Below are 23,620 nucleotides of genomic sequence, written 5' to 3'. Positions count from 1 at the left end.
TAGTTCTTGTTCTTTCCTAGAGCTTAATTCCCATTAAATTATTCAGGGTGTTGTGATGTTTATAGGATCAGAGTAATTATTGTAATTATACACAACGGGTTTACATAATTAATGGCCTCCACCCAACTCCATTTTGTAAGAGTGAAAGAGGGGTTTATAGGTTCAATATATTAAAGATGGTTGCCAGAGGATTGAACTATTATCAATCCTCAATTAAGAATGATTTCAAGGGGCAGCTGGGTAGCTCAGTGGATTGAGAGCCAGGCCTAGAGATGGGAGGTCCTAGGTTCAAATCTGGCCTCAGACACTTCCTAGCTGTGTGACCCTGGGCAAGTCACTTGACCCCCATTGCCTACCCTTACCACTCTTCCACCTATAAGTCAATACACAGAAGTTAAGGTTTTAAAATTAAAAAAAAAAAAAAAAAAGAATGATCTCAAATCAAAATTGACTTTTATGGAAGTTTATTTACATGAGAAGAGAGAGAGGAAGTACAGAAATAAGAATCTATCCCACTGCTTAGTCCAGGTAGATCTTAACCCTCAGCTGAGGGTTAAAGGGCCTGAGGCTTGGAGGTGAATGGAGCAAACTTCACTCACAGAGTCTATAAAAGGAAGTTTCTTAATAGTTCAGGAAGATTCAGTCTTTAAAGTCACCACGTGGAACACTCTCAGTCATGAACCAGGAAAGCTCCCGCAGGTCCCCTTCACCAAACCAGCCACCTCACTCACTCAACTCTCTCTTTTATAGGGGTCACATATGCGTCACTTCCTGCATCTACCTCCTAATTTGCGTATCCAATCACAATAGACACTTCTCACAGAAAGCATAGGGGGCAGCCAGTTGATTCTGATTCGTTACTCACTCTAGCACACATGGATTAGGACCTCCCAGAATTAGAGGTGTTCTCACCTTTGGTGATTAAACCTAAAAATGGGCAGTGTAGACTTAATCTAATTTATCACAATTTTCTAAGAGGGCTCAGAATGGGGTGGACATTTGTGTCCCTGAGCTCATCCCAGGGATGGTAAGTCAAATGTGTTGTTGGGTTTTTTTCACTGAGGAAAGAAATGATCATCCCAGCATTTGGGCCTTTTATTTCTAATTGTTGTCCTGAAGTCTGTGTCATTCCTCTGGGTGAGGAGGCTGCCCTGGAGAGAAACCAATCAGCCTCTGCTCTGCGTTAGGTCAGGATGTTCACCCCGAGGTTCCCAACTGCAGGAAGCTTTCAGTCTGCAAAGGGTAGGTCCCATCCCTTGTCTCATGGGAGGTGGGTGACATTCCCTCCCCTAGAAAGTGAGGATGCGGAGACAGAGAGCTTTAACAGACTGCCTGTGAGGGGTTGTGATGGCTCAGTCTTTTCCCTTGTGTTTGGTTCTTCCTGATCCCCTTTGGAGTTTTCTTGGCAAAGATGCTGGAAGGGTTTGCCATTTCCTGCTCCTGCTCCAGATCCTTCTACAGATAAAGAAATGGAGGCAAACAAGGTTAAGTGACTTACCCAGGGTCACACAGCTAGTTTGGCATTTCCTTCTCCAGATCATTTTATGGATGAGGAAACTAAGCCTAACAGGGTTAAGTGGCTTACCCAGGATTACACAGCTAGCAAATATTTGAGACTGGATTTGAACTTAAAAAGCTGACTCTTCCTGACTCCAGGTTTGGCACTCTATCCACTAAGAACTCCAGCTGCCCCATCCATGATTGCATAGCTAATAAGAATGAGAGGAAAATGGGATCTGAACCCGGGTCATTATAAGATGGTAGACTTAAGAGTATGAGGGACCTTCAAAATATTGGGGACACGCCCCCCCCCAGGCTAGTCATTTTACAGACAAGGAAAGAGACACAGTGGTTGAACTGGCCTCCCATTACTAGTAAATATCAGAGAAGATTTGAACCTCAAGTTTCCTGACTTGAGGTCTAATGTACTTGATTCTCCCTGACTCTGAACCCAGCACCTTCTCTGACACCCATTTTCTATTTGGCGTCCTAGAGTGAGAACCACTTACTGAGAAGAGAGGCATCACTAAAACAATGGGGAAAAAGAGCTGAGATTTATTAAACACCTACTTTATGTAAAGGATAAAAAGGGGTTTTGACTGGGTGAATATTAAAAGGTTAGGTCACCAGGGAATTGAGTAATTATCAATCCCCAATTAAAAAATAGCCTCAAATCAAAATAACTTTTATGGAAGCTTATTTACAAATGAGAAGAGAGAGAGGAAACAAGAAATTTAAAGAGGATAAGGTAAGATAATTAACCTGACAAACTAAATAATTCACTTAGGTCCCTAGTTTAACCCAAGCAGATCTAACTAGTCCTCAATTGGAAAAAAGGTAAACCTTGAGCCAAGGGCCGAGGGCCAAAGGCCCCGGAGGCTTATGAAGCAAAAGCTTCAGTGACAGCATCTCTTTTGAAAGGGAAGTTCTGGAAGATTCAGTCTTTACACTCACCATGTGGAATTCCAAGGTCTCAGGGTCCAGGGCTCCTCTATGTCCAAGAAAGAACCAGAAGACCCCTGGTTCACTCAACTCTCTCTTTTTTAAGGGCTCTCTTTTGTGTCACTTCCTGTGACTTCCTCTTAGTTTATATGTCCAATCACAACAGACATTTTTCTTAGGTCTGCCCAGGAGGCAGTTAGTAAATTCTGATTTGTCACTCACTCTAGCACACCTGAGTTACAGACCACCCAACTTGTGAGTTAAATGGAGATGTTTTCACCTTTGGTGATTAAATCTAAAGATGGGCATGGTAGATTTAATCTTGTGATCACATTTGTTCCAGAGACCATGCTAATTTCTAGGAATATAAATACAAAAGCAAGAGAGAATCTGCCCTCAGCATGCTGACATTCTTATTTCTTTTAATCCTCATCTTCTGCCTTAGTATGAATTCTGAGATAGAACAGTGATAAAGTGCTAAGCAATTGGGAGGAAGTAACTTGCCCAGGGTCACACAAGCAAGTGTCTGAGGCCATACTGGAACTCTGGTCTTCCCAAATCCTGCCTGACACTCCATAACTGGGTATGGGCTGGGACTGAGAAGGTTTTTGTCTCAGTTGCCCTTATGAAGCTCTCATGGTGAGCCTGAGCTCCACTGTTGTACCACAGGGTACACTAACAGTCAGCCTCGTCCTCAGGCTGGGCCCCTGTGAGGGTGAGGGCAGCCTTGTCCCCAAGACCCTGACAACCAGGCAGGGATACCAGAACCAAGATTTCTGGTATCATAGATGAGTCTCTGGTGAGACTGGCCAGGTTTCTGCTGCAACCAGTGGGAATACTGCCTAGTGGTGGCTGGTTCCCTTGCTGGAGCTGCAGGTCAGGGTGACGGTTCCTCCTGGGATCACAGTCAGAGAAGGCTCCTGGGTCACCACAGTCTGAGAAGAGACCCCTGAGAACAAGTGGACAGACAGACAAATCAAAGGCATCACTGCCAAGAACCCTGGCTTAATCCCATCTCTCCCCTCATCCCTCCAAAATCACCAACTTGGCAGAATGAGTAGCATCAGGAGTCAAGGCCATGGTATAAAAGCTCTGCTCCCCAAGGCCCTAGAGCTGGGGGCTGGGATCCTGCCAATCTCTCTTATCCCTCCACCACCCCACCTCTCCTGCCCTGGGACACTGGAGGCTCACTTCCTGCAAATATTTCTTCATACCAGACTCATTGGGACCGAGTGAATCAGTCTGACACTATTGAAGTCTCACGTATGTGGGGAGGGGATTTTATAGCTGTGAGAGTAGTTAGAATAACATGAAAAGGACCCCTCTCTTGCAGATGTCTTTAATGTTAAAAAAACACTAAATCTCTAGGTTTTATATTGTGTAGAGAAAAATCTAAAGCTCCAGCTTGTTGGAGTAAACCTATTTGTTGAAGCACCTTAAGCCCGTCCTGCAATACTGTTATATAATCTGCAATTTGGGATTCTCCAACCAGCATAGACACAAAACCTGGTCAGAGGGCATCAACTGTCAGGTCAAACAGCTTCTCCCAGGAAATTAGTTATCTCCTCACAGGGAGTGCTCCCTCCAAGTTCCAAAGATAAAGGAACTCAGCTCTCCCTCCAGGCTTCAAGTCCTCTTTTATTCTTTCCTGACACTCCTTTTGGAACTCTTTCCTTGAGTTCCATCCTAAAGCTGTGTGAGCCACTTGGTTTGCACCCTGTATCATGTGGAAACTTACCTTCCTATCTCCCTATTTTAGTACTAGTATTTATTATTTAAGGCTTCAGCATTAATAGTCATTAAAGAAATTGGTTTATGATTTTTGGCCTTCCTATAGTTTCAGTATCAAAACCATATTAAGTTCCTCACCCTTATGGATTCTCTGATGATAAGCAAGACTGCGGCGCTGCTTGAACATCTTTCCACATTGCTTGCATTCATAAGGTTTTTCTCCAGTGTGAACTCTCTGATGTACAGCAAGATGGGAGCTCCGAATGAATGTCTTTCCACATTGACTGCATTCATAAGGTCTCTCACCAGTGTGAATTCTCTGATGTTCAGCAAGACTAGATCTAATAGTGAATGATTTTCTACACTGCTTACATTCATAAGGTTTCTCCCCAGTGTGGATTCGCTGATGATAAGCAAGACTGATGCGTTGATTGAATGCCTTTCCACATTGACTGCATTCATACAGTTTCTCTGCAGTGTGGACTCTCTGATGTACAGCAAGATGGGAGCTCCGAATGAATGTCTTACCACATTGCTTACATTCATAAGGTCTCTCCCCAGTGTGGGTTCTCTGATGAACAGCAAGATAGGAGCTCTGACTGTATGTCTTTCCACACTGTTTGCATTCATAAGGTTTCTCCCCAGTGTGGACTCTCTGATGTACAGCAAGTTGGGAACTCTGACTGAATGTCTTTCGACATTGTTTGCATTCATAAGGCTTCTCCCCAGTGTGAATTCTCTGATGATAAGCAAGACTGAAGCGTTGATTGAATGCCTTTCCACATTGACTGCATTCATAAGGTTTCTCTGCAGTGTGGACTCTCTGATGTACAGCAAGACTTGAGCTGCTACTGAATGTCTTTCCACATTGTTTACATTCATAAGGTCTCTCCCCAGTGTGGGTTCTCTGATGAACAGCAAGATAGGAGCTCTGTCTGTATGTCTTTCCACACTGTTTGCATTCATAAGGTTTCAGGCCAGTGTGGATTCTCTGATGTGCAGCAAGACTGGATCTCTGAGTGAATGTCTCTCCACATTGCTTGCATTTATGAGGTTTCTCCCCAGTATGGATTCTCTGATGAACAGCAAGACGGGAGCTGACACTGAATGTCTTTCCACATTGCTTACATTCATAAGGTTTCTCCCCAGTGTGGACTCTCTGATGTACAGCAAGACTGGAGTTCCGGCTGAATGTCTTTCCACACTGATTGCATTTATAAGGTTTCTCCCCAGTGTGCATTCTCTGATGTACAGCAAGACGGGAACTCTCACTGAATGTCTTTCCACACTGTTTGCATTCATAAGGTCTTTCCCCAGTGTGGACTCTCTGATGTACAGCAAGACTGGAGCTATGACAGAAAGACTTTCCACATTGGTTGCATTCATAAGGTCTTTCCCCAGTGTGGATTCTCTGATGTACAGCAAGACTTGAACTGCGACGGAACATCTTTCCACATTCCTTGCATTCATAAGGTTTCTCCCCAGTGTGGACTCTCTGATGTACAGCAAGATGGGAGCTACAACTGAATGTTTTTCCACATTCCTTGCATTCATAAGGCTTCTCCCCAGTGTGGATTCTATGATGATAAAGAAGACTGGAGTTACATGTGAATGTCTTTCCACACTGTTTACATTCATAAGGTTTATCCCCAGTGTGGATTCTCTGATGTACAGCAAGACTAGAGTTATTTCTGAATGTTTTTCCACATTGATTACATTCATAAGTATTTTCCCCAGTGTGCATTCTCTGATGCTCAGCAAGACTGGCCCTGTGCATAAAAGTCTTTCCACTCTTACTTTCACTAGATTTCTTCTCAGAGTGCATTCTTTGATGTTCAATATGAAATGAATTTTGAGGTGCAACACAGAATTCTCTGAAAGCAAAGTTATCGGGATCATCACTCATGAATCTTTGTAGGTCTATTTCTTCCAGAGAAGGGCTCATCTCTGTTGGATTCGCCTTCATTTCAGGTCTGATCTCTCCTTTTAAAAGAAACAAACAGTAAAACATACATGTAGAGTGACATATACACATATATAACTCTATCTTCTTTTCTCAACTATCAGAACACAAATTGCTTTATATCCTATTTCCTCAGGTAACAAGCATTCCAAATTAAATGGGCAAAATCCATCCTTTGAAAATGCCATTACCTCAAAGTTAAAGAAAAATCTGAATAACAAAGAGCCTCCCATGTTATCTCATTGGCTCTTCATAACAAATCTGGGATTTTGGATAGGCTAGCTTTATTACAGTCCTAACTCAGACCATGACCTCAGAAAGGCTGGATGAGTGTGACATGACCCAAAATCCTGGAGGCTGAGACCAAATCTTGTGACTGGGCATGCTCTGTCCACAGTACTAGATTATTCACTTTCAATCTTCTCGCTTTCATTTTCATTGTCTATACATTCAATCTCTCTTCACAGGTATGACATTCCTGGGTGCATGTAGAATAAATATTCCTATTATTTCATCATCTAGCTTCCCTATAAGTATTATATAATTCCCTTCATGATGACTTTCAACCTTATTTTTTGTTTCAGTATCTGAGATCAGATGAAGAAATTTAGCACTCTTTTTTGCATATATCCAAGGCATAAAAGATTTTATTCTGTTCCCTACCCCTTTAGAGCAGCCATTGCTTTTCTTTAAATGCTTCTTTTCACTAAAATAAAATCCTTCTACTAAATACAATTTAAACAAAAACATGGTATTTTCCATGTTTAAAAATATGTCTCATACAGTAAGTTGAGTCCATGATCCTTTTGTAAGGAAATGGGCAGGAAAACTTGTACAGTCCTCTTCCTGTTTCCACATTATATAAATACTGGCATTTCATGATATTCTTCTTAAAAATCCCAATAAAAGTGGTGGTACATTCTCATTGTACCTCAGAAACTTGCTAGGACTTTTAAGCCTGGGCAAGTCACAGGAGCTCTTTTCGTCTCAGGCTACACTATAACATGGACACAATAATATCAAGTGACTACTGAGGTTCATAAAAGGATCAAAGGAGATAACATTTATAAAATGTATGACACATAATAGGGGCCATATGCAAATAATGTTTATTTTTATCATTTGAATTTGGATTATTTACTCCTTTGATTGCTTTCCTCCTTAAACTGTCCTTCTCTTCACTCCTCTAGTTCCTGATTTCCCTGTTGAATTAAATGCATTTCCATTCCTCAACATTCCTTTCTCCCAGGATCATCTCAGAGTGAGATTCAGGATCTGTTTCTTTTTTCTAAACCACCTCCATGTCAGGGTTCTAGATTGTGAACTCCAGGACAGCCCAGAATGGTGTTTCCCTTCCTTTGTATGCTGAGGGCTTAGCACGTTTCCTAGAATATATTTATTATTTAATATATGTTATTGACTGGGCCCAGGGCTTATATAGGGCCCAACCTCTACCAGGATCCTTGCATTCTGGTCTCTCTCCTGGAAGGTAAATTCATGCTCTGGCCTCAGCTGTATTTCTGTCTCTCTCTTGCCTTTATTTCTCAGCAGTCAACAGTAATTCCACTGGAACCTGAGCAGGTCCAATCCAGAAGATCCCAGAGGCTTCTCTCTACGCTCTCATCTCCCTAAAGTGAGGTGCTATGGTCACCTGACTGTCCAAGACCAGGACAAAGACTGAGCCCCAGAGACCAGAAAAGGGCCTGGGCTGATGATTTATACAAAGCTTAACCTTGGATTGCTTCCAAGGAAGGCAGCAGTCTTAACTCCTGCTCATGAACTGTGGGTCAATGGAGAGAAAGAAAATCAGGAAATAGCTGTTTGGATCCACTCTACAGTGAGGATCCCTGATCTCAGTTGGGTCCTCACCATGGCAAGGCAATCCTGTGACATTTCCCTCATGGATTCTCTTTACCACTTTTAAAATCATTATCTTGGATAAGATGGATACCACCTTGACTGACAGGGATGGCAATTGAAAATTTAGAATGTTCCCAGATGCTGTGAGCCAGAGGCAAAAGTAGGTTGGCCTCACCCTACAAATACCCCCTAAGAACATCAATTGAGGGTCTCAGAACTCAGAGCTGAACAAACTTGAGCAAGCTTGAGCAAACTTCTCTTAGAGGAAGAACTGGGACAGAGGGAGGTGAAGGGTGGAGAGGGTAGGCCTGAACCTGAACCTATGACCTGTACCAGACTGAGAGAGCTAATGATCCATCAATACCATTGATAGTAGAGCTGAGAGAGTATAGAGATCATCAAGCAACATCAACATCAATAGCCTTCCCTAATCTCTGACTTGACTGTGGTCAGGTCAGGTCAGAGTTAGTGAGAGGGAGAAGACCTCCAGCTTCTACCAGCCTAGCAATCTCTAGCCCTGATCAATGACTAGTTTAGTAGCCAAACAATAGCAATAGGGTTCCCAAGATCCTCAAACCTATTACCTTGTTTTCCTTTTCCCATTAAGAGTTAACACAGTGATTTATCAACAAGTACCTTTCCTGAGCAGTTATTATATCACAGCCCTTGGGAAGGGAAGAATCAATACACAGTCAGATACCAACTTTCCAACAGCCAATCAATAGCCTATTAACAATTAATCCAACCTCAGGTTGGGCCTAGTGAGGTTAACTATCTACCCAATCTCTCAAAGGTCCCAACTGAAGCAACTGACAGGCTTAACCAACCAAGCCAATCAGGGAAAAGAAGGATAGATTACATCAATTGTTATTGTGAGAAGAGTGGGTGTTCCTCCCTCCCCAATTATAGCTGGCTTAGGCCTTGGACACCTGATCCCTCCTTCATTCATACTATCCCTAAGATCTACCAACCATCATCTAATATCTAGAAGGAAGATCTGTAGGGAGATAGGAGATATACAAAGAAGATAAATTCGCTTTTCTTCATTTCTTTTAACAGTTGTTGACGTAGCCATAAGGCAAAGAACCTTAAGAAAGAAAAGGGGAATAGGAAGCAAGATGGGTCTAGCAAGGGCTACTTTTGTTGTCTCTACAATATCCTTGTTTATTTATTCATTTACACAAGGAATTTTCCAGCTATGGTTTTACATAATCCCTGAATATTTTTAAAAACTGCTAACAATCTATGATGCTTACAAGTACCTAGCTTTTACAATGGCTGACTTCCTGTCACATCTACCTGCTATAGTGGCCATGTTTGTAACTGCCATTCAAGGTTTATGGGCTCTGAAAAATACAGTCCACCTGATTTTGGGCTCAAAGAAACAAAATAATGAAGATTTATTTGGCATCATGAAACAACTGAGGCTAATGATAGAGATAAATAACAAGATTAGACAAGGACAGGCTCTAGATTCTAATACAATAATGCAGTTAGAAATTATTGAATGGACATACCAACTGTAAACCAAAGACAATACTAAAGTCAAAACCACAGTCAGTTCTTCCCAAACCGATTTTGATACCCAGGAATCTACCCCAACTGAAGGAGGAACAGTTGCCCCTACCACAATGTCTCTGTTTCCCATCATAGACCAAACACAATTTAGACCAAATGGTGAATTGGTTAGCATGAAGACCTACAAGGCATTTATAGCCCAAGCTAAAACCTCTGAATAAGAATTTCAAGTCGGGTCCTCCTGTCTCCAAATCTAGCCTTGGCTTCACCAGAGCACCCAGAAGCCTCTGGTCACCCCAGCTCTCTCACACCTCTTTTCCCCTCACTCACCTGGGCAGCAGCTCCTCAGGCCTTCCTGCTCCAGCATCCATGGAGCTTCCCTCTGCTCCAAAGAAGAGAGCATGTCTTCTGGAGGAGCTGGAAGCCCTGGGTAAGGGAGAATCAGTCAGGTAGGAGGATAGAGAGAAGCTCATCACTGAGTTCTCTTTAGGGAAAGGTTGGGAAATCCAGTGATTCCACTCAAACACTCTGTCCAAGGGGTTCCCACAGGAATCTGTCCTCCCCCTTCACTGTCTGTAATGCTCAAGCCCAAGGTAGAATGTGCGTGTTACCTTGCTGGGGGACTGTGAATGAGCAACAACACCCCTCCCCCATCCTGTTCTGGTCCATTTTGGCAGAAACTCCTAAACTGACAAACTGGTCACAGGGTCAGTGTTCTGGGTCATTCTGAAGCCCCAGATACAGGGGCTTCAAAGGATCGCTTTTGTCCCTTCACCCTGCCTGCTCCTTCCTCCCTCTCAAGTGTTGGGGAGTCTTCTCTCAGGGAGTCTCTGCCTCCTCTCCTGGGAAACTCAACAATCTTCATCGGGCCCAATGCTGTCTCTCAGCCAGGCCATCCATCTTAACAATCACAGAGGAAGGCAATCAGAGTCTTTGGGGGAGGCTTACTGGGGAGGGCTCCTGGAGGAGAGTCTCCCCAGCATTTGGGGAAGGGAGGGAGATGAGAGGGAAGAAGTATGGGGAACCAATCTGGAACCAGAATGTTAGGTTTTAGGTCTTCTTCAGAGAAGGTTGGATTCAGTCCATGTGGGAAGCCAATAATAGAAACAGAGTCTCAAAGAGATAAAAATCTGAGACTCCTCTTTTGACCCCTTTTGTGATCCTTGTGATTTCTTGTTGAAAAGTATTGTGGCCTTATTGAAAAGCTTGGATGGCAGACTTGGGCATCAGGGAGAGGCTCCTTACCCACAGAGAGCAGGTTCTGGGCATTCTCCAGCATCACCTCCTTGTACAGCTCCTTCTGGGGAGGGGACAAGAGGCGCCACTCCTCCCTCGTGAAGTCCACAGCCACATCCTGGAACGTCACCACCTCCTAGAGCAGCCCAAGACAGAGCACAGAGGGCTGAAAGTTACATCACAATGAAGAGCCCACCTCTGGTCAGTTACAGGAGGAAATTGACACACAGAGAAGGGAGGGGCCCAAAGGTCCTGCCCTTTGTCAGTGTCAGAGCCAGCACTAGAAGCTGAGTCTGTAAGAGCCCAATGGAGGCTTGAGAGAAGCAGCTCTAGGATGCTCCAGAGGGAAGCTGAGGAGTTTCTGGTGTGTGAAGGGAAATCTCTAGAGGACCCCCAGTGCCACCTGGATCCCCAGGGCCCTCCAAGGTGGGATGTAGGAGTCAGTCATGTGTTTGTGGCCCTGTTGCTGTGTCCCAGGGCAGCCAGTGTCAGTGTGAGAGTCACCAACATGCCAGAGCTGATAAGATCTCTCTCTCTCTCTCTCTCTCTCTCTCTCTCTCTGTCTGTCAGTCTGTCTCTCCCTTCCTCCCTCTCCATGTTTACTTATAACACTGTAGAAGGCCAGAGAAAGGAAAGAATGTGTTCCAGAGAGCGCAGGGACTCAGAATGCAGCCCAGGTGAATTATCCTCAGAGAAGACTTAGCTGATCTCGAATCCTTCATACTATGATAGACATCACTTAGCCTGTCTGTTCTGCAGGACCCCAGGGGAGAAGAGGAGGCAGATACAGAGAAGATGGGGACACATGCAGGGCATCTCAATGACCACAAACTGTCATTTCCATTCCCTCTACATTCATTCAGCAGCTGTTTTGCACTTCTGGGAATTCCCCAAGAGGCAAAAGACAGTCCTTGGCCTCCAGGAGCTCATAGCCCAGTGGGGGAAGGAGACAACACACAGATACATGGACACAAAGTGAGTTCTGTCTAGGAGAAATAGGGAAGAAGGGAAAGAATGAAGGCACTGTGACTAAGAGGAAGGTTTCCTGTGGAAAGTTGTTAAGTCTTTAGTTGGGACTTACAGAAATTTTAAAGGAGTCAGTGATCTGAAATGTAGAGGGAAAATATTCCAGACAGGAAGTAAACTCACTGAAAATGCCTGGGACTAGACACAGCCAGATCACACAGTGGATAGAGTGCCAGATCTGCAGTCAGGAAGACCTGGGTTCAAATGTGACCTCAGTCACTTCCTAGCTGTGTGATCCTGGGTAAGTCACTTAACTCTGCCTAGCACTCATCACTCCTCTATTTTAGAACTGGTCCTGAGATGGAAAGTAAGGGCTTAAAAAACAAGAAGAACCGTTTCCATTTTGGGGCAGTTAGGTCACTCTGTGAATAGAGAACTAGAACTGCAGACAGGAGGTCCTGGGTTCAAATATGACCTCAGACAGTTCCTACCTATTGTGATCATTGGTAGGAACTGTCTGAGGTCATATTTGAACTTAAGTCTACACTGCCCATCTTTAGATTTAATCAGCAAAGGTGAGAGCACCTCCAATTCTGGGAAGTCTGTAATCAACCTGTGCTAGAGTGGATGACGAATCAGAATCAACTGACTGCCCCCTAGGCAGTACTATGAGAATTGTCTATTGTGATTGGACATGCAAACTAGGGAGAAGGTACAGGAAGTGAAAAGAGACCTCAGTCAGCTGGGCTAGATCTTCAAGCTCTTCTGGTCCATGGAGGAGTGCTGGCAGAATGCTAAAACTTTGGTGAGACTGCTTTCAATATCTTCTTTAGAAGTCCACATGGTGAGTTTAAAGACTGAATCTTCCTGAACTTCTCTTAAGGAACTTCCCTTTAATAGACTCTGTGAAGCTTTGCTTCATTCACCTCCAGGCCTCTGGCCCTCTGACTCTCAGCTGAGGGTTAATTAGATCTACCTGGATTAATTAGAGGATCCTAGTAATATAACTACTGTGTTAGATTCTTATTTCCTCTCTCTCTCTTCTCAATTGTAAATAAACTTTCATAAAAGTCAATTTTGACTTGAGATTATTCTTAATTGAGGATTGATAATTGTTCAATCTTCTGGAGACCATCTTTTAATATACTGAACCCAAAAAAACACTTTTTCCTCCTTACACTATGTGACCCTGGGTAAGTCACTTACCCCCTATTGCCTACCTCTTAGCCAGCTTCTGCCTCACCATCAATTCTAAGACAGAAAGTAAAGGATTTTTTTTAAGTCTGTAGCTGAAGGAATCCAGAAGGCCAGGTTCCCTAGATCCAAGAATAGAGACTCGGGAATAATGAATAAGAAGATGGGAAAGAGGGCTTTGTGGCAAACAATGTTTTATATTTGATCCTGGAGGGAATAGGGAGCCGCTGCGGTTTATGGAGTAAGGGAGTGACAGGATAAGAACTGAGCTATAGGAAAATCACTCTGGTGGGAGAATGGAGAAGGCCTTGGAGTAGGAAGAGCCTTGTCTTAATATTAATTTTATTAATTAATTAGAATTATTAATAATCATCATCTTAATAAAAGATTGTCTTAATAGTCTAAGAGGGAGGTGATGTGGGCCTCTACCAGGAGGATGGCAATGACAGGAAAGAAGGGGGTATATTGGAGAGATGCTGCAAAGGTGAAACTGATAGTTCCTGGCGCCATATTGGATATGTGGGAAAGGGACAGTGAGGAGTCAAGGGGGGGCTCTTTGGTTTTGAGCCTGAGGGACAAGAAGGATACAGCTATCGAGAAGGTGGGGGTTCTGTCTAAGTAAGAGAGAACAATGTGTTTGGGACACACTGAGCTCAAGATTTCTACTGGTCACCTAATGTGTGACATCCCTGTAAGGAAATTTGAGATGAAAGGTTAGCATGGAAATTGGGTCAAAAAATGCAAATCTGAGATTCATCAGCAGAGATGGTGCTTGCATCCCTGGTAGCTGATGAGATCACCAAGTAAAGAAGCCCAGAAGGAGAAGAGTAGAGGGCCTAAGACAGGGCTGGAGGAACTCCCTCACCCTAACCCCAGTGTTAAGAGATCTAGAGAAGGAGCCAACAGAGAAGGAGAATCACAGGTCAGAGAGGTACGAGCTAAACCAGGTGAGAGCCATGTCCTAAAACCCTAGAGAGAAGAAAATATTGAGGAGAGAGTGGGCCAAAAGCATCAAAGACTGCAGACAGGACTGAGAAGGAGACTGAGGAAGTGATCTCTATCATCTGTTGTGAGGGTTATTTAGCAATTTATTTAGCATTAGTGTTGGACCTAGCAGGAAGGGCTGGAGGATTCCAAGATGGAATGAAGGAGCAGGAAGTGGGGCTTGTGCTCTGAGAGGGACTCCATTAGTGGTTGGGAGCATAACTGCTGCTAACCCTGGGAGATCTCAGAGTTAGGGAAAACTACATCCAGATTCCCTGGGATCCTGAGAGGCTTTCAACAGTGGACAACAGACCTGCAGAGCAGCACCAAATGGGGAAGTGGCTTGTGATCTGGTGGACAGTGTTGCAAACTCACTCTCCCTACCTGGATACTTTGGATCACCTGGTGGAGTTGGCTCTTGGCATCCTGTGACCATCCTTGGATTACTGTGAGACCCCAATTGAAAGCCACCCTCAGGTCTTTTAGCTGAGCTGACCAAACCTGGCTGGAACCAGGTTTGGAGGAGTTTTCCCTGTGACTTCAGTACTGCTTCCTTTGGGCCCTGCCTGGCTTAGGTCAATAGAATAGTGTAGACAAATCCTTCCTTGCCCCTGTGATTTGCCCTTAGGTTTCAAGTGTAGAATCTCTTATCCCATCCTTTATTTTTGTTCCTCTCAAATAAACTGTTATAAACCTTTACCTGTTGCCTGCTGGTTCCATAGGCCCTGGCCTAACTGCCATTCCTATTGGCAGTTAACAGCTTGGCTATAAACCCTGGTCTCCCTATCCTGGTTGGTCCTGTCTCTCCTTCAACCCAGTGTGAACCCACAAACCATTTAGTTACATTTTAATAATAATAATAATATCCCTGGTGCCCCACCTTTACAGTTTGTCACTCCCAGATGGCTGGGTAACAGAGAGACAGACAGGAAGTGTTCTCTTGGGCTGCCAGAGCCACACAGATTCGAACATTCCATGAGGGGGCTCAGCCATTGGTTGTGAGCTGAAAGCTCTTAACCAGTGGTGAGCTGCTCAAAGCTGCTCAGCCCCTATCCCAGGTCATTCATAAAATCCCTGTGGGAAGGCAAAATATTATCAGACATGGAGTAGCCCCAGAGAAAGTTTTTTTTTATCATTTTTTTTGTGGTTTGTTCTGTTTGTACTTAATTGTAATTGTAATTGTGATTGTTATCAGTCAATAATTGTGGCTAATAATAACACTGATATTATATACGGCTGGTCGGTTTGGGCAATGATGGGAACAATAATGTTTGAGGATTGGATTGATTATATCATCTTGATATTATGGACTACATTTCTGTTATTACAAACATAACAGTTTTGGCCAGCCAGCCTAGGATTTTTACTTCAGAACCTAGTGGGGAAGTGATAAATATGGCCAGTGTAACAGTGAAATTTGGGAGATGCCAAGCACGTGGTCTAATGACTTTATCTATCAGCATGGCTATAATTAAAATACTAATTTTTATATTTATATCAGTCATAATTATTTTTTATCTTTATAATTTTGGCTCAGCCTTTATTATTTTTCATCCTTATAATTATGGCAACCTTATGAAGTTTGGAAATTGAATTCTCAATTTTCCAGATAGCCTTTCAGAAACAATAGCCATGCCTGCTTTTTGGCCATCTGGCTCAGCTTTTTTGAGCACTTTTTTAAAAAAGGAAAGTGGCTTTCCTTGCCATGCTTTTGCTAAAAGCAACAGCATGTTTTTGCCTCAGGCGGGACTCAGCCAGCCAGTCCAGCCCAAACCACCTTGGGAGGTCAGGCTAGCCAATTCTGGCTTTTGGCTTTAAAACTAAAATGCTGGAGCCCAGCCAGTGTGTCTCTGCCACTGCTCTCCTGATTCCTGACTTGATCTCCATTCCTGCCGTGCCACAAGCCTGCAAGTGTCCCAGACCACTTCTCCAATCCTGCCGCTGGTGCTGCTAATTCTGCATGTGGACCTAGCGTTTACCTTTAATCGGGCCACATGGCCTATTCACCCCCATACCTGCTCAGAACTTTGAACTGAGAGCAAAGACTGATTATTAAAAAACCCCTTAAACTCAGCAGAACTCAATTAGAAGAACCTTAAATTGAACAAGGGGTAAACTTTTAAACCTCGGAACTGAATGAGTTTTATTTCTGTTTTTTAAAGACTGTATCTTACTGTATTTTGCTAATTAGTTTTGTAAATTAATCTTGCTTATTTCGTTGATTTTCCTGTTGTGCTGAATAATTTTAAGTTAATGAAGTTTGTGGCTGCTAGATTAATTAGGTTATGATTTTATTGTAAATCCCAAATAATGAGAAAAATCTATTAGAACTGGTAAGAGGTTTTGACCAGCTTGTTACCCTAATACTCACATTATATTTCCTACACATTTTTATGTTGTAACTTACCTTATGTATACTGGCTTTATAGAGCACATGTCTTTTAAAATTTATTCTGTCTTGGTAATTTAAAGAACCTTGAAGTTTCCATGCTTTGAATATTACCTTGTAATTTTACAAGAGATCTTTTAACTTTTACTTTAAATCCTTAAGAATTGTTGTCTTAAAGGATAAGCTTTTATATATTTTATTATAAGATATTATTGCCTTAAACGGGTAGAAGCATTTCCTACCCAAGATTTTTTAAAACAGGAAGCCAAGGAGCTCCTGTATATTCTTATCTGAGGATAATTTAGACCAGAAGGTTTCTTTTTTAAATATCAGATTTTGCTATGGAAGCAATAACAGAATTTGTGAGAAACTCTTAGCCAAGATTTAAAAGTTGTAACAAGTATATGATTTTTAAGCATCATTGTTCATTGTTTTAAAATGTGCTATTGGAAATTAAGGTACTCTATCTGAATGTGCATTGTGAATCTGCTATTCTGTAAAACCCACTTTCTCTCACAGACAATCTCATTTTGGGGTAACATAACCCTTCTAGTTCTAAGCTATATATATATTTTTGATTTTTAAAACATTTTTTAATTAGAGCAATTGATTTTTCCTTTTTATCATCTTGTACTAGAAGTACATATATAATCATTATTTATCCTTTTTCTGATTCTACAGCAAATACCTGAGCCTATAGGACTGTGATTAAATGCCTTTCTGTCTGATTCTACGAAAAGGGAACATGAGAGCTGTTAATAGTGCTAAAGAAAGCACATGATCAGAGACTTGACTGACTAAATTTAATCTGCATAAATTGCAGCAGTTCTATGCCAATACTTTAGGGCTTGAAATTGGGGTTTGAGTCCTGGAGTCCCAGTCTTTTCTAAAACTTTAGAGGACGTGGGTCCCCTCAACTTAGATTCCTAGAAAGCACCTAAGATTGGTTTATTTATTTGGCTCACTTCCCTGAAAAGCTGATGATAAGTCAGATCAGAGAGAGACATTTTCCTTAAGTCCTGGCCCTGAATGGGTAATTGCAATCTGCTGAATTCACTTTAATTAGACCTTCATTCAAAGGTCTAAGTATATTTTCCCCAGATTTTTTGCACATTTTACATTTCATTCACAAGTTAATTTTTTCTTCTTTTTTCTTGAATTTTATTCTTTGTATTTTGCCAATTTCATACAACCCCTGGGACTCAGCCACTCATCCATAGCTGACCTGAGGTACCCTTTAAAAAAAAAAAAAAGGTGTTTAAGATTTACCTTAAGGGGATATATGTTAAGTTTTTAAAAATTCGATAATGTAAAAACATATGTATATTTAACTCTTTTAGGAGTAATTTCAGGGGGAATTGTATACATCTTAGAAGAAAATGTATGTTTAGTAATCTATAATGTAAAGTTTAAATTCTTTTGAGAATAATTTCAGGATAAGGATCTTGCCATTTTCCTAGAATCCAGACGACAAACCTGTTTGGTGAAGACACCATGAAGATGTCTGAAAAGCCTTCACTGTACCATGAAGACCAAATTTTGAACTTTGGGGTGCAGTTGATTGAACTATGGGAAGTGGAAATTGAGTTGAATGCAATTTGTTTTAATTGTACACTATTATACCAATAGGGGACTGCCCCCAAATTGGTTTTTTGTCAATGCGGCTAATTTTAACCATTTGTTCATCTATTTCTTTTATCCCCAAATTCCTGAAAATTTTAGAAGTTGTCTATTTTTACAGGTCAAGCGAAGAAAAAGGGCTAACCTTTTTTTTGCCAGCCCTCAGGGGGAATTGTAACAGTGAAATTTGGAAGATGCCATCTAAAAGTATATATATATGTATTTTCTATAGACACGTGGAAATTATCAAACTACATTTCCCGTGGTCCAACGGGTTTCCGCTTCCTGTTCTTTGGGTGTGGGGACGCCTACGTCCCCACGCAGAGAACAGTTTAAATCTCCTGGGTTAGAGGGGAGTGGTCTCTTGGCCAGCAGACTCAGGAAGAGACAGGAGGTAACAATAATGGCTAGGGCGGCAGTTTTGAATTCTTACAAGCGTGTGGTCTAATGACTTTATCTATCAGCATGGCTTTAATTAAAATACTAATTTATATATTTATAGCAGCCTTCATTATTTCTTATCCTTATACCAGCTTCATCAATAGGGCTGTTGTTGCACTGGGATGCTCTGGGGTCTTGATTTATGGGATTTGGCAGACTTGTGCCACATTTTGGTTGATTACAATTCTTTAAGCGGATTATAGAAATTTATGATATATACCTGTGGCTGACAATAACAGTGGATGATGCCTTGGCATATGTACCATCAGGGATAGCCATGACTGCAACTTTCTATGGGGCCCTGATGATTTTGAGAAAGGTGTTGACATTTACATTTGGAAAAGCTGAAATTACAAACCCAGTTTTAGAGCAAATGGTGGAACACATGAAGACCTTGATTGAAATTAACAGGCAGATCAGGGAAGGGAAGGACTTGGATGCTAAAACAATAATGCAGCTAGAGATAATTAAGAATACGGTCACAACAAAGAAGGGGGATGATGTAAAACAACAGATTAAAGATGAGAACTCTGAAAAAGAAGTTGCAGGGGCTGAAGCAGCTTCTGTAACTATCCTTCCAATCACCAACAGAACCATTATACAACCAGAAAGAGAAAGACTTACAGGGGAGGAGGCACAGAGGAGAAGGCAAAGCCTGAGAAGATGGAGAGAGGATGGAGGCCCTACCTTGATAAGGAAGGAGGTTCCACTGATGAATATTCTCATGAGTAAAGGGAGTTGAGGACTCACAATGAGGCCAAAGAGACTTGGTGTCTGCAGTCTACTTCTCTTTGGTCGAGGAGGTTTCAACTCATAGTGGGGGTGGGGGTCAGGGTGACCAGTGTGGCACTGGGAGGAATGGGATAGCTTTGACCCAGGGACCAGATTTCCAGGCAAAAGTAGAAGAAAATAAAGAGGTTAAACTGCGACAATTGAAAGATGAAAAGCCTGAGGAATCAAAGCTCTGCTCTTCTGAGCATATCAATTTATTAAAGCAATGTAGGCCAACTGCCTGACTGATAAGGATCAGGCCCTTTCCTGGGCTTAGGGCTGGACATCGAAATCAGGTGGAAAAAGACTCATCTACCTTAAAAGAAATGAATTATATAATACCAATGAATACAAAGGAAACAATCCAATGTTGAGTCATCTGCTTTCTAATTAAAGAAAAGATTAGGGACTTGCCAAGTGCGGATAGGGAAGCAGGACAGAGGAAGTTCCCTGAAAAGGGGTCCCACTCCAATATCTGTAAGCAATCAAAGAAAGAAGCAATAGGTGATTGATCAATAGATACCCAGTTTGCAGATAAGACCTGCTGAATGCCTGAGACATACAATTAGGAGAAAACTCCTTCCATCAATCTCAGACTCTGACTGTGTCTCTGGTCAACCTAAGCTTGGGCCATAGCTGAGGGTCTCTACACAGTAGGTACAGGTGGTCCAATTTCCCAGCCAGGCAGGAAGAGGTTCACATAATATAACGTGACTTTCTCCCAATTCTCCTGATTGAATGAACTATCCTCACCAGACAGAACTTGGACAAGGCACAAAACTGAACAGAAGGGAACTGAGCCAGCTCCAGCTCTGAGTCACAAGATGGAGAATGTTTCCATAGTTCACCTCTTGCTGCCCCAAAGCCCACCCCTTTCCTTCCCAAGAGGGAATCAGCTCAGTAGATGGCACAATGTTGGCTTGTACAAGCTTCTTCACACACCCTACAGGAAATGCTGAGTCCATGCTGCATGGGAATACTGAGAACAGAGATTTTCTGGAAACAGCAGCCATATCAGCCTCGGTGTCTCTCCTCAGAGAGGGGGAGCTCCACACTTTAGTCCACACAAATTTCTCTAGTGAAACCTCACAGAAGTGGCTTAAGATTGAACAGAATTCTTAGAGTATCAAATCCAAAATGTTGAGAATAAAATGTAATTTCACCCCTTATGCCATAAGGAAGAGGGTGTCTGATAGGCCTGGATAAAATCATAACAAAATTCATTTGGGAAAAACAAAAGATCAACCATAGGAATGAAAATAATGAAAAGAAGCCAGGATAGCTGGGGAACAGCACTGCCAGAGCTCAGAGCAGATCACAAGTCAGCAGTCATCCTAAACCTGGGGTATTGGTAAGATAAGGAGATGAAGCAATGGAACAGATTAAAGAGAATACCTCCTGTCAAGTGCCAAACAAGCTATTTGGGGGGAAATTGTTTATTTGGTAAAAACTAAGAAAACGGGAATGCAGCCTGGAAGGAAATGAGGCTCAGAGCATAAGCCTAGAGCTGAATATTAAAGATCACACTATAAGATGGCAGGAGAAACTTCTCATACACATCTCACAGCTACAGAGAGATGTATGTAGAATAATAATGTATTTTCTCCCCAATTACAGGTGAAAACAATTTCTAACATTCATTTTTTTAATTGAGTTCCTAATTCTCTCCCTCCCTCCATTTCCCCTCCCTGAGAGAGCAAGCAATCTGATCTAGACTTTACCTGAGCAATCACGCAAAATATTTTTCTTTATTAGTCATTTTGGGGAAGAAATCTCAAGCCAAAGAAAATGAAAGTAAGGAAAAAAGGGAAACATGTCTTGGTCTGAATTCAGAGTCCATCAGTTCTTTCTCTGGAAGCAGATGGTTTTTCTCATCACGAGTCCTTTGGGATCACACAGTGATATTGCTGAGAACAGCCGAGTTGTTCACAGTTTCTGACCACACCATATTGCTGTTGTCCTATAAAATGTTCTCCTCATTCTGCTCATACTTTGCATGAGTTCATGGAAGTCTTCCCAGGTTTCTCTGAAATGATCTTGCCAGTTCTTCCTCAAAGCCCAACAGGGTTACACTATAATCACACACCACAACTTGTTCAGCCATTCCCCAATTAATGAACATCCCTTCATTTCTAATTCTCTGATACCACAAAAAGATCTGCTATATAAATATCTGTATAAATAGGTTCTTTCCCCCTGTTGGAGATCTCTGGGATACATGCCTACATACAAGGATATGCACAGTTTGAAAGCCTTTGGGGCAGAGTTCCAAATGGCTCTCCAAATGGTCAATCAATGGATGACAGCTCCACTAACAAAGCGTGGGTGTCCCAGCTTTCACACATCTCTGAAGTGATCATTTTCTTTTTCTGGCACAATGGCCAAATTGACAGGCGTGAGAGGGTGCATCAGACGTGTTTTACTTTGCTCTTCAAGGACACAAATGCTTAGTTGAACTCGAGATAGAGACAATTACCAAAAAAATGAAAAAGTTTGATTCCTTAAAAGAGAAAAACTTCTGCACAGAACCTTAACCTTTGTTTGCCTCAGTTTCCTCAACTATTAAATGATTAGAATAATAAAGTTTATCCCAGAGCATTATTACACAGATTGCTAAAAGCAAATTTTTAGGAGAACATAAAGCTCTCCACTCTGTCTGTATCCCATTCTTTGCCACTGAGCCGGATGCCTTTGTGACAAGGCCAGGATGTCTCCCTGAGGACCTCCCTCACCCTATTTGCACAGAACACTCTCAGGCCTTCCACAAACTCCCCCCTTTGCTTCTCTCCAGCCTGTCCAACAAGGGAAGGACTAGACCAGTGAGGAATTCTACTGAACAGAGAAGGAATGTACCAGCTGCTGGCTCTGGTACAAACAGCTCTGCTCAAGAACACTCAAAGTTCGTCTTCTAAGAAAAAGGCCCCATTTCTGTGTGAGGCCCTTCCTGGGCTCCCCCCAAACGCCTCAGACTCTCTCTGGGTCAGGGAGTTCAGCAGCAGAAGGCCAGGGGAGGGGTCACACTCTGGAGGGGATACAAAAGCCACAGGGGAGCTCTCTGGGGCCTCCCCAGCTGCCTGATTCTGGCTATCCCTGGCAAGGACACTGACCATTCCTACAAGAGGCTCCACTGGCACATACTGACCTTCCAGCCCCTTCCTCTCCCCTCACACCTCCCTCCTCCTCCTCTGACCCAGGGACACGGGCCTCCCGGCTGAGCCTTGGCCAAGACATTCCCTGGTCTGACTCTGGGCCTTTCCAGGGGCTGCCTGTCTCCCTGCAGGGAAGGTTCTCCCTCCTGCCTCTGGCCTCGGAGCTTCCTTCGAGTACCAGCTGAATCCTCCCCATGATCTCCCCAGAACCCCGAGAGCTTTCCTCCCACAATGCCTCCCTCCATCCTGTCCACACAGAGCTGGTTTGGACACTGCTGAGGGGTCTCCTCAGTCAGACTGGGGGGGGGGGGGGGAAGGGGCCTGGAGTTCAGCCACTGGTTTCTCCCTTCCTTTGGGCTGAGCAGTGCCAAGCACACACCAGGCTGTTCCTCCAGACTGGATGACTTGGGCTAAGAAGGGAGAGGAAGGAAGGAGCTTGAGAGACCCGGGAAGATTCGAGGACGTGAGGCAGAAGCCAGGAAGCAGCACCAGGGGACAATGACTGCCCTGAGGACTGCACAGTCCAGGGGACACCCTCAGGCTCTGCTCCAGACCAGATTCAGGAGGGAACAGGGAGAAGAAGCAGAGGAAGAGGGTGCGAGTGTCGCCAGGCAAGCAGAGAGCAAAGACATGAACCCCAGACAGGGAAGAAAAAGGAGTCAATGGCTGTCCTCAGCCCTCACTTGTGACCAGGGAGAAATCCAACATGGGAGGCAGCCTGGGGGGAGCTCTTTGGGTCTGAGCTGCCCAAGGGCCGAAGACTCACTCCCAAAGCTGAGAAGAGAGCCAGGAAGGGCTGTTCCTCCTGCCTGGGAGGTAGGGACAGAAATGGCCCAGCAAGAAGGAGGGAGAAGCTTCACAGCCCATCTTGTGTCAGAGCCAAGAAAGGGCCTCCCTGGCCGATGGGGCTCCATCTGGGGCTGGAATGCACTTACCTGGGCTGGGAGTCTGTCCCTCTCCAAGGCCATCCCGGGGACTCCAGGCTCCCTGAAGAGGCAGCAAAGAATCCTCAGTGAGTCCTTGTGGTGAAGCTCCTCCATCTTTACCCAACCTCGTCTTTGTAATGGTTAAATTAGGAGTTCTGACAAAATAAAAGAGCAGGTTTTAATCGTTTAAGTTTTTTTTGTTTTTAAAAGCCTCACCTTCCATCTTGGAGTCAATACTGTGTATTGGCTCCGAGGCAGAAGAGTGGTAAGGGCAGCCCATGGGGGTCAAGTGAGTTGCCCAGGGTCACACAGATAAGAGCTGTCTGAGGCCAGATTTGAACCTAGGACCTCCTGTCTCTAGGCCTGGCTCTCCATCCACTGAGTTACCCAGCTGCCCCCAATTGTTTTAAGTTTTAATGAGAATATAGTA

General features: G+C 43.3%; 1 protein-coding gene across 1 annotated transcript; it reads right to left on the bottom strand.

Annotated features, from left to right (window-relative positions):
• Positions 1-4,390: 4,390 nt before the first annotated feature.
• On the bottom strand, positions 4,391-23,304 carry LOC123230556 (zinc finger protein 420-like; the record flags this gene model as incomplete). The annotated part of the gene is made up of 4 exons (XM_044656689.1): positions 23,200-23,304; positions 11,154-11,216; positions 10,776-10,886; positions 4,391-5,920 (listed from the first exon to the last, which is right to left on the bottom strand). Coding segments are annotated over exons 1-4 (1,809 nt in total), but the record flags the coding sequence as incomplete, so codon positions are not given.
• Positions 23,305-23,620: the final 316 nt, after the last annotated feature.

Source organism: Gracilinanus agilis, chromosome 1 (assembly GCF_016433145.1).
Source record: "Gracilinanus agilis isolate LMUSP501 chromosome 1, AgileGrace, whole genome shotgun sequence".
Lineage (NCBI taxonomy): Eukaryota > Metazoa > Chordata > Mammalia > Didelphimorphia > Didelphidae > Gracilinanus > Gracilinanus agilis.
Note: the sequence above shows the minus strand (reverse complement) of the source record. Positions and strands in the feature narration are given on the sequence as shown.